This window comes from Nannospalax galili, unplaced genomic scaffold (genome assembly GCF_000622305.1).
Source record: "Nannospalax galili isolate Female #2095 unplaced genomic scaffold, S.galili_v1.0 scaffold117, whole genome shotgun sequence".
NCBI classification, from domain to species: domain Eukaryota; kingdom Metazoa; phylum Chordata; class Mammalia; order Rodentia; family Spalacidae; genus Nannospalax; species Nannospalax galili.
In genome coordinates this window covers 371,446-382,429 of record NW_008341422.1, presented here as the reverse complement: position 1 = coordinate 382,429, position 10,984 = coordinate 371,446, and the positions used below count along the sequence as shown (strand labels likewise).

Genomic DNA, 10,984 nt, shown 5'->3' with positions numbered 1-10,984 from the left:
TCCCTCCCCCCTCCCTCCTCCCTCCCTGCACCTGTGTTGTGCAGTTCCTGCAGAGGTCAGAAGAGGATGTCAGATTCCCCTGGAACTGGAGTTATGGATGGTTGTTGATTCCCAGGATGTGGATGCTGGGAATCAAACCCCATCCTCTGTAAGAGCAGCCAGTGCTCTTAACCGCTGAGCTATCTCCAGCCCCCTCTATTCAGTTTTCTGTGCAGAAGAGGGAGCATATAGAGAATAGGCAGGCTCTCAGTGCCTTGCTGGGTTAAATCTGCCCATGGCTTAGTCTTTTCCTTTTCTGTAAAGGACATTATTATTTCAGCTTGCTAAATCATAATAGTTATTCAAATTTATTTTTTGTATATTTAATAAAAACAAACAACAGGGTTTTTGTTTGTTTTGTTTTTTGGCTAAAGTTCTTATTATGTAGTCCAGGCTGGCCTTGCGCTGTGAGCTTGTGATTCTACTGCCTTGGCTTTTTGTGTGCTATGATTACAGGTGTGTTCCATCAGCCTGGCTGTGGTCATGCCATTCCTACAGTTCTGTTTTAAGTTGCCTTCTGTTAAAGGTTTTATTGGGCATTTAAAATATTGGATGTTTAAAGTGGTTTAGTGATAATGGTTGTAAGTGCATAGAAATAGTTTGATCACTTATCAGAATATATTAATGCATTTGATTCTATCTTTTAAAATACCAAATAGGGAGACCTATTTAATTTAAGTAAATTTTTGTGGTGCCGGGACCAAACCCAGGGCCTTAATTGAGCCTCTGAGGCAGATTCCCTTTTAAAGGTGAATATAAACTAAAGAACTTTCCATTAGAACTATTTAATAAAGTTAACTGAAAGAAAATATAGCTAAGCTTAGTGGCTTACACCTTTAACCTCAGCTTTGGAGTTTGTGGCAAAAGAGATTCACAAGTTTAAGGCCAATCTGAAAAACATAGGGAGACCTGCCTCAAAGCACAGAAGGTACAGTCTTGTGCAATGAATATAATGACACGGGTTGACCGGCTAGCTTGGCTCTCCGGTTTATCTTTTTTGAATTTCTTATAACTGCTTCTGTGAAGGTATTGTCATTTTGATATTGAACTCTAGAGTTCTTGCTAGTAACAGATGAACCATAAAATGATTTACTATGCTTACTGTAAGTAAAATAGAATTTTTCTTTTAAAATTGAAAATATTTGCAGGGCACATTGTAAAATCACAATTCAGTTTTTAAAAACAGTTTAAACCTGTAGAAATTTTGTAAGACTAGTATAATGAACTACTGATAAACAGTTTTCCATATTTGCTTTCTCTGTGGCCACCCTTTTTTTCTTCATTTCGTTTATTTTCTTAAACCCCTGTTGCTTAATTGTTTCTTTACAAGTGGAATGCGTGATACATTGCACATCAGGACAGTGATCACATGCTTAATGGTCATCACTGTTATTTGTAGAAGTAGCTTTTGCCAAATAGTACTTGAGACGTTTTAACTTTCACCTAAATTCATAAATTATCTTTTTAAAGGATGAAGTGGTGTAGGCTTTGCTTCAGTATAAAATGTTGACATATTTCAAATTTAAAGGAAATAGAAATGTTTTGCTCTGCTAATGACAACAAAACTTTTGAGGACTTTTGATGCTGAAGGACATATGTTAGGGCTGTTTACTCAGTCTTGGGGCCTTCTTTACAGGGACCATTAACATTTTATTTTAAATGATGAAGCTATGGGGTATTTGATGCATTTAGGTACTAGTTGTATTTTAAATTAAAAAATTTTAAATGTTTAACAGAGTATAGCTGTTTCACATACTATTTTTTTTTTTATTTTTATTTTTTGTCTTTTTGAGACAGGGTCTGCCTGTAGTCCCAGCTGTCCTGGAACTTGCTATGTAGACCTTGAACTTACAAAGATCCTCCTGCCTCTGCCTCCCAAGTGCTGAGATTAAAGGCGTGCGCCACCACGCCTGGCTTCACATACTATTTTTGATTTTTGTTTGTTTGTTTGTTTATTTGGTTGGTTTTCTGCGGGTGGGAATAGATAACTAATTTAGCTTCTTATTTTTTTTTTAATCAAAATTAGGAAGCTCTGGAGGAATATGTGAAAAGAGTAAGCTCTATTCAGACGGTAAGAAGAAATCTTTAAACACTGGAATTATTACTGTTCAGAACTATGGGTCTCATGTCCCACCCAAAGTCTCCCATATTACTTTTGCTCATGAAGTTGGACATAACTTTGGATCTCCAGTAAGTATTGCCTAATTATTAAAATTTTAGAAGTTGTTAGCCTAACTTTTATATTAAATTATTTTTTGTAGCACAAGTAGTGCACATATGAATGTTTAATATTTATATGCTATAACAATAGTGATGCCATTGACCATACTGAAGTGGAGAAGAATTCTGTGAAGGCACAGAATTGTGTCTGACTTCTTTTTGGGGAGGAGTGGCTTTGAGACAGGGTCTCATACCTGAGGGTAGTCTTGAATTCCTGATCCTCCTGTCTCCACTTTTCAACTTCTGGAAATTACAGGCACTCACCAGCCATGGCCTAGTCTGGCTTCTTGTTCAGAAAAAAGGATATTTGCTGGCCCTGGAACAATCACTAGTACACAGTGTACTCATATTTTGTGAATGAGTACTCCCTGTGTAAAGTACATTTAGAATCTAGTAAATTGTGTATTGGCTTTTGGCTTTGTTTCTATTAAAGCATTATTGTGATTTACTTGAATATATGTTTTTCTTCTGTGGAAATAGATTGATATTTTAAAATTTCTAATGATAAATTTCTGACACAGAAGAAAAAACTAGCACAATAGGCTCATGTGCTTGTCATTAGAACAGGAGTCAGCAAGCTTTCTCCAAAGGGCATGCTTGATCATTTTTTATTAGGCTTTGGGATAACTTTTGATCTCATGCTCTATATGTTTTTGGATTTTTTTCAATTCTTTAAATACACAAAGCCACTCTTAGCTTAGGCCATGTAATAGCAGCCTGTGGACTTGCTTGCTGACCCCTGAGTTACTCAGTAATTGCTATATCTGCTTTCTGTATTCCTTTCTTTTTCTTTGCTAAGATGTTTAAAGCAACATATCCTTTCATACTTTAGAAAAAAGGTTTCTTATATAACCATAGTATAGTTATTGCATGTAGCAAAGTTACCAGCCATCTTTGGTATCACCCTTTAAATGCTCTAAACCATAATTCAGCACAGAAATAGGAAATACTGCAAGACAGTCTGTCTGTGCTTTGGGTAGAGCTTGTCAAGATACATATTTGGGAAAATTTCACTTGAAAACTGTCCTACAACATCTCATTTGTGCCTTATCACTTGTGAACACAGAAATTTTTGTTGTTTTAAAAATAATTTGAAGGTGTTGAGGATGTAGGTCAGTGTAGTGCTTGGATAGTGCTGTACATGAAGCCTGGGGTTCCATCTCCACTAAAGTAAATACATTAATAAAAAGATTCATGTCCTGTAGTTTAAAGTCTTCAAAGGTATGTCTCTAATCTCTCCACATTTGTAACTCAATCTCTTCTAGATTTCAACTAGATATTGAAATGTTATTTTCAAAAGAATGCTTGAAATTTCAGAGACAAACAGGGAACTGTTATTCATGGTTAATTTGCAGTTTCAAGTGCAAGTAAACACTCTCTTCACCACCCCTGGTAGCAGACACCCTCTCTTCACAGTCTCTGGTATTAGGTCTTTCCAGGGAACTGTGCCTTCTAACTCTCTGTTCTTTACTCCCAGGCCCTGTCTTATTTTAATGTGTATTTAAGTCACTTGAGGATCTCAAAATACACATCCCTGGTGGGGTCTTGAGTTTCTTGATTTCTAATACTTGTTAATACTGCTGCTTCTAAGAATACAGTTGGAGGGAATCTAGACCATGCCCTTAGCATGTTTAGTCTTTGTGAGTGAGTGAGTGAGTGAGTGCGCGCAGGCGCCGTGTGCCTGCTTGCTCACGTGCACATGCATGTGTGTTTGTTGGTGTATAATATATATGTATGCGGATGAGCTTGCCCATGATGAGTGTGTGTACAGGCCAGAGGTCAATGTTAATGTTCTTCCTCTCTTGCTATCCACTCTACTGTTTTTGAGACAGGGTCTCTCACTGAACCTGGAGCTACCCTTTAGTTAGTCATTCTGTCTGGCCTGTAAACCTGGGAACTGCCTGTGTGCCACTCAACTTTCACAGGGTTCTGGGGATCTGAACTCAGGTCCTCATAATTGCTGGAAAGCACTTTACCCACTAAGACATCTCTCCAGCCCCCTCACTTCTCATCTTCATCTTTATTTGACTGCCAATGGGGTTGCCTTTAGTAAATTAGCATAGCGTATTTTATTTATTGTTTAGTGGACTCTCCTTCTTTGCCTGCTTTATTACTCTTTCCTCTCATACCAACTACTTTTATGATCTTCCTATGCTTAATCACACCTTTTCTTTGTGTGTCTTGTTAATTCTACGATTCTTGCATACAGTAGATGCTTAGTAAGTATTTATTGAGTGATTTATAGTAAGATCAGCCAAAGTCGTGGACTCTGAAACCTGTCTTCCTTCACATCTGTCTGATCTCTATCTTTTCCTGTCATGTATCTGTGTCATGTCAGTATTACTCTCTGGTTGACATTGTCCCTTTTACTTCTTTATCCTTTCCCAGGTATTCATTGTGCACTTGTAACTGCTTTGTTTTGGAAAGTTGCAGTCAAATGAGACAAGGTCCTGCTGCTCTTTGAAAAAGTCTAGTATTTACCTGCTTTTTTCCAGATTGGTCTTTGTACAACTCAATTCTAATTATGCCACTTCTGGTTGCAACTTTATTCCCCTATATGATGACCTGCAGAGAGAATTTCCTTAGCCTCATATTTAGGACTAAGCATAATTTGAATCAAAGTGTATTTCTTGTGTCAGTCTCCTCTTACCTGTCATAAGATTTGACAATCTTATGATTCTCCTATTTTGCCCTCCTTAACCTTGAAATTTTGATCCTTTTTTTAAAATGTGTTAACTCTACCTCTAGAAATACAACTAAAAGAAAAAAAAAGATGCCTCTAAAGAGTTATGTATTAAAAGAAATGAATATTTAAAAAGATATCTATTGTATTTTATTTGCAGTAGCAAAAACTTAAAATAATCTAACTGCCCCAAAGTCGGAAAATACCATGGACTGCTCTGCAGCCACTTAGAAAACCAAGCTCTTAGCTCCCAGAGAAGTTGTCTAACTCCAATTGGGTAGCCCTGAATGCAGGTTCACAGGAGCACCACTGTATGGATTCAGTGTAATAGATCTATAAATGCATACATGTATATGTAACAACAGTATTCAAGGAAGGGCACAGGAAATTGAGAGGGAGTGGGGGGACGTGGCGGGAGTTGGAGGGAGGGATGGAAATAATGCAAATACGATATGGATGTATGATATCCACAAAAATAAAATTTTAAGGAAGTAAATAAACAACAAAAATCAGACTCAGTGCTGATTTCCCGCTGGTCTGCGGAAATGTAAATTTGGCATTTGTGCTTGGCAGAGTTGTATATTAAAATATCATTCAGCCAAATATAATCATATAGGAAATCGACCAAAATATTAATAATTGTGGTAGGCGGTAGATTATAATTGAATTTTTCTTTACTCATTAAAATTTTTTTTCCTAAACTTTATGAATATTTCTCACTTCTCCTCCTCTTCCTTTCTCTTTTTATTTTGTTCTATTTTTGATAGATTCTCACTGTGTAGCTCAGACTTGCCTCAAACTTGTGACCGTTCTACCTTACCTTCTTGAGTGTTGGGATTACAGGTTTATACCACCATACCAATCTTACTGCCACAGACACAAAATAATTTTCCTGTTTTCTAATCAAGCTAAAGTTACAGTTTTCTTGTGAAACATTACTCTTCATTTGAACTATCATAGCATTTGGGTTCCAGTCAAAATAGCCTTTTTGTTGTATTATTTTGCTCCTTTGCATGCTGCTTCTATTCTCTTATCTGAGGGTGTCAAATAGTGAATGTACTTGTTCACAGCCTGATCCTCCTTCCATAGCCATTGTAAGGCTCTATTACAACACTTCTGAACAAGTCAGACCAGGCAGATAGTTTTAAGTTTGCAGTTTTTGTTTAAAAACATTAGGTCTCTTTGAAAGTTTGGAGCAATATTTATTTTGTTTTCTGTACTCCTAGATATTTTAGTGCATCCATCTAGGACCGGATACTCCATAATATTTACTACCTTGAAAGGAGACAAGCTATTCCATAATGACATTAAGAACCATTCAGTATTGAGATATTTCTATTTGTAAAATTGGAAGCCGGGCGTGGTGACGCATGCCTGTAGTCCCAGCACTTGGGAGGTAGAGGCAGGTGGATCTCTCTGAATTCAAGGCCAGCCTGGTCTACATAGTGAGTTCCAGGACAGCTGGGGCTACAGGGAGACCCTGCTTCAAAAAGACCCCCCCCCCAAAAAAAAAAGGAATGGAACAATGTTGCTTATGCCATTCTTTATCAGAAACTGAATTCAAGTTCATAGAACAGAAACATACCCCAAGATAGTAATGTGTGTAGATAGTAAGTAGTTGCTGGATGCTGAATCTAGGTTCAGGAGAAGAAAGCCAGGAGGTATTAGGAAAAATGAAGATATGAGTAGAGGCCTCCAGTTGGGAGATACAAGATCGACGTAACTTGGGCATTCTTTGTTCCTAGAGAGCAAGATTGTTGGGTATTCAAGCCAAAATTTTAATTAAATAGAACAATCACTCTTGTTTTTGCCCTTTTTGATGATGTATTCTGAATTATTTGAGGACTGTTGTTCTTTAAAATTTTTGTGTGGTGTCTGTGTATGAATGCACATAAGTGGTTTGTGCATGCAGAAACCAGAGGAGAAGGCTGGGTATCTTCCTCTTTGCTCTGCTTCATTGCCTTGAGATGAGGGTCTCTGGACTGGAAGCTCGCCGTGTGGGCTAGACTAGCTGGCTTGTGAGCTCCTGGGATGGGTTTGCTTCCATCTCCCACGATTGGGGTTATAGATACACAGCCATGCCTTGGTTTTTAATCGTGTGTGTGTGTGTGTGTGTGTGTGTGTGTGTGTGTGTGTGTACACGCGTGTGCGCATAAGTGCATGCAGGCTGGAGATTTGAATAGTCTTCATTATTGTACGGCAAGCACTCTTACCTACTTACAGAGCCATCTCCCCTGGGCTTGCTTTTAGTGCATGTGTGCCAGGAAGTTGGGCTGCTGGGGTCTGTGGCTTCATCTGAAGTTGCACAAGTGTATTTACTTTATCTTTCTATCCCTGGTCAGCATTTTCATTCTCTTGTACTGATTAATAAATCAGCTGTCTTAGATTCTCGTTCTCTATTTGCTTACCAATGCCAGTCTCTTGTTTCATTTTTCTTGTTTTTTTCTCCTCCCTCTTCTCTGAACCAGTCTTAACATGTAGTTTACCATATATTTTAAAGAATGCCAAGTAATTTATAGTATCTGTACTAGTCATAAAAACTTATTTTGAATATGCTTTTCATGATGGTGCATGCTCATTTCTAGTCTCTACTTATGAAGCTATGATATTACATGTTTAGGCCTCCAGTTTTCCTTCTCTGCTGTAACAGTGGTCCCAGAGCCAGTGCTTATCCTCACTCAGTGTCTTAAGTGATTGTTAGATCTTCCTCAAGAGAGTACAGTTTCCCTTATTCTTCTGATGAGAAAATTCCACCTAATCAGATGACCTGAAAACCTTGTTTTGCTTCCTGTGAATGCAACTCCTTATTTTATTTGGCAGCATGATTCTGGAACAGAGTGCACACCAGGAGAGTCAAAGAATTTAGGACAAAAAGAAAATGGCAATTACATCATGTATGCAAGAGCAACATCTGGAGACAAACTTAACAATAACAAATTCTCACTCTGCAGTATTAGAAATATAAGTCAAGTTCTTGAGAAAAAGAGAAACAACTGTTTTGTTGGTATGTATATTTTACCAATATTTTATTATTAAAACTTCTTTACATTAATTTATTTGTGTGTGGGGATGTGTGTGTATGTGGGGGAATGTGTATATACATGTGTGTGCATATGTCTGGGGAATCAGAGGACAAGTTGCAGTTGCTGTTTCTCTCCTTTCATCATGTGAGTTCTAGGGATCCAACTCAGATCATCAGTCTTGTCCACAAGCACCTTTACCCACTGAGCCATCTGTCTTACCAGTTCTCGACCCTTAAATTGTTTTTCTAAAAGTTGTAGTTTTAATGCTTTACCTTTGCCCACTAAACCATTTCTCTGGCTCAGTGTTTTTAATTGTTCAGAAAACTTGAAGCAATTGCCACCCTGAGCATTCATTGTCTCTCCCGTTTTTCAGTTATTAACATTTTGCTGTATTGGCTTTTTTAGATACTTAATAATCTGTCTGTCCCCCCTTCCTCTATTTATATTTTTGCTTGCAACTTTAAGTTGTAGATAGCAGAATATTTTACCCCTAAACACTTTAGCTTACTTGTCATTAGCTACATTGTTTAAGGGTTGTTTGTTTGTTTTTTCTTTTTGTTTTTTTAAAGCAGGTGAAATGCACAAATCTGTGTTTTTTTGTTTTCTGTTTTTCGTGTGACTCACTGTTCATTGGGCATATTCCCCCTGCAAATCCCTTTTCTCATGCTTCTCTCCTGTGAGTCTCCTTTCTCCCCTAGACACTTTTGCTGCTGCTTTCATGCCATATACACACCATGATTATGTATCTATATAAAAATCTAGGAACTACAAATGAGAGTCTTTCTGAGACTGGCTTAGTTTGCTTTATATGATTATCTACATTTTTGTTCATTTTCCTGCATACAACAAATAACTTCATTCTCTTTGTGCTGGAACAGCTTCATTTTCTGTAACCTTTCTGCTTTTGTTGGACACCTAGCTATCATGAATAGAGCCATAGTAAACATTGATGTGAAGTAGCAAGTCTTAATTGATACCATTTGGTAAATTTTGGCACATGACATTTACATACTTAACCAAGTAACTATGAAGATACAGAACATTTCTATCACCTCATGAAATTATTTTATTTCACTTTCCAGTCAGTCACCCAGAGGCAGCTGCTAAGATTTGTCTAACCACAGATTAGTTTCCCTGTTTAATATTTCATTTAAATAGAATTAGTAGCTTGCGGAAGTCTGCTTTTGACTTTACATCATATTTTGAGATTCACCACAGCAGTAGGCATATGCTATGTTCTGTGTCATGTGAGTGTATCCCAGTTTGCTTGTCACTCCTACCAGTGAGCACAGGGGCATCATACAATATTTATTCCTTTGTGTCTGGCTTATTTTACTTACCCTAAGACTTCTGAGGTTTTCTCATGTTATAACATGTGTCAGAACTCCATTCCTTTTAAGGGGTAAACAGTATTCCATTGTATAGGCATAACATCTTGTTTTCGCGTTCACTGCTTGTCTGTCTTGGTGGCATTTATTATATTCTAAATAGTTTGCCTTAAAGTTGTTTTGTGTATCCTTCTTCCCCACAAGATTCTAAGTTACTTGAGTGCAAACATTGAGTCCTGGTCACTTTTGTATGTAAAGAATATTCAAAGAAGGGTTAAAGAATGGGAGATTTCCAGATAAAGCCCAGCCTTTCGTTTTAGTAGAAGTTTTTATTGGAGTGTATAGACATACTTTATAACAAGCTGTAGGTGCTTAGTTCCCTTTATCTGATGTCTCCACTGGTAATATCATGCAGACTTATGGTGCAGCATCTTAGGCCTGATCCTGTCATCCATGCCCACTCTCAACAGGTCTTATTTCTGTCTTCTCAGGGTTTTTATTCTTGATTACATAATTTGATCACATGTGTGGTTTATCTATCCCACCACCGCAGACAAGATCCAGAGTCGTAGTCCATCAGCACAGGGATACCTAGTGTTACCTGTTCAAAACCACACCTGCCTATGTCCTGCTGCCCTCTTGCCATCCCACCTCTTCTCCATTTTGAAAATATTGTCCTTTCAAAAATGTTGTACAGATGAAATTGTACAGTGTGTATGATTTTGAGATTAGCCTTTGGAGATTGCCTTGGTTCACTTAGCAGGATTCCCTGAAAATTCATCTAAATTGTCTATACTAGTAGTTTGTTCCTTCTGTTTGAAAAAGTCCTCCATGGTATGCAATAGTGTGTTTAGTGCTTCTCCCAGTAAAGGGCAGCTGAACTGTTCTTAGTGTTTGACTGCTATAAATAAAGCAGCTATAAAATTCATGTGTAATGTGTGTGTGAACGTAAGTTTTTTTTGTGTGTGTTTTTTTAAATTTCTTTGGGCTACGTGCCCCCAAATCCAGTTAATAGACTATACAGTATTCACTTGTTTTGTTTTTTACAAAACTCCCGAACTATTTTCCAGGGTGGCTGGTACCGTTTTACACTCTCAGGAGTCGTGTGTGACTGGTCCCATTTCACTTGGTCTCACCAGAATTTAGTGTTTTCACTGTCTTTGATTTAAGCTGTTCTGGTAGGATTGTAGTAATGATTTCTTTTTTATTTTGCATTTCTCTTGTGATAGTGATACCAGACTCCCTCCCAAGCTTGTTTGCCACCCATGTATCTTGATGAAATGTCTCTTCGTGTTCTTCAGCTGCATCTAATTTTTTTTTTTTTTTTTCTGTTGAGTTTTGGGATTTCTTCATAAGATGTAAATACAGTGATCTGTCAGACACGGGGTTTTGGGTTGTCCTTGGGTAGTCCAGGCTGGCCTTGAGCTCACAGTCTTCCTATCTCCACCTTTGAAGTGCTGGGATTACAGGTGTAATCCTGTAGCCACACTAGGCTCAGAGCCACACTAGGGTCAGATAACTTTTTACAAATGTTTTCTCCCAGGCTGTTAGCTTGTCTTTTTATCATTTTCATGGACTTTTTATTTAAAAGCCTTTTTTTCCTTTTTCCAAGGGCAGACTGACATTATGTAAATGATATTCTCTCTCTCTCTCTCTCTCTCTCTCTCTCTCTCTCTCTCTCTCTCTCTTTC

The 10,984-nt window shown here is 37.7% G+C and overlaps 1 protein-coding gene across 1 annotated transcript in view; it reads left to right on the top strand.

Moving 5' to 3' along the window:
• The window catches only part of Adam10 (ADAM metallopeptidase domain 10), a 151,238-nt gene that overhangs the window by 121,047 nt on the left and 19,207 nt on the right, over positions 1–10,984 (top strand). The window contains exons 10-11 of the mRNA XM_017799089.2: positions 2,066–2,229; positions 7,763–7,946. Of these exons, the coding sequence (XP_017654578.1) occupies positions 2,066–2,229; positions 7,763–7,946 (348 nt within the window). The remainder of the gene's footprint in view (positions 1–2,065; positions 2,230–7,762; positions 7,947–10,984) is intronic.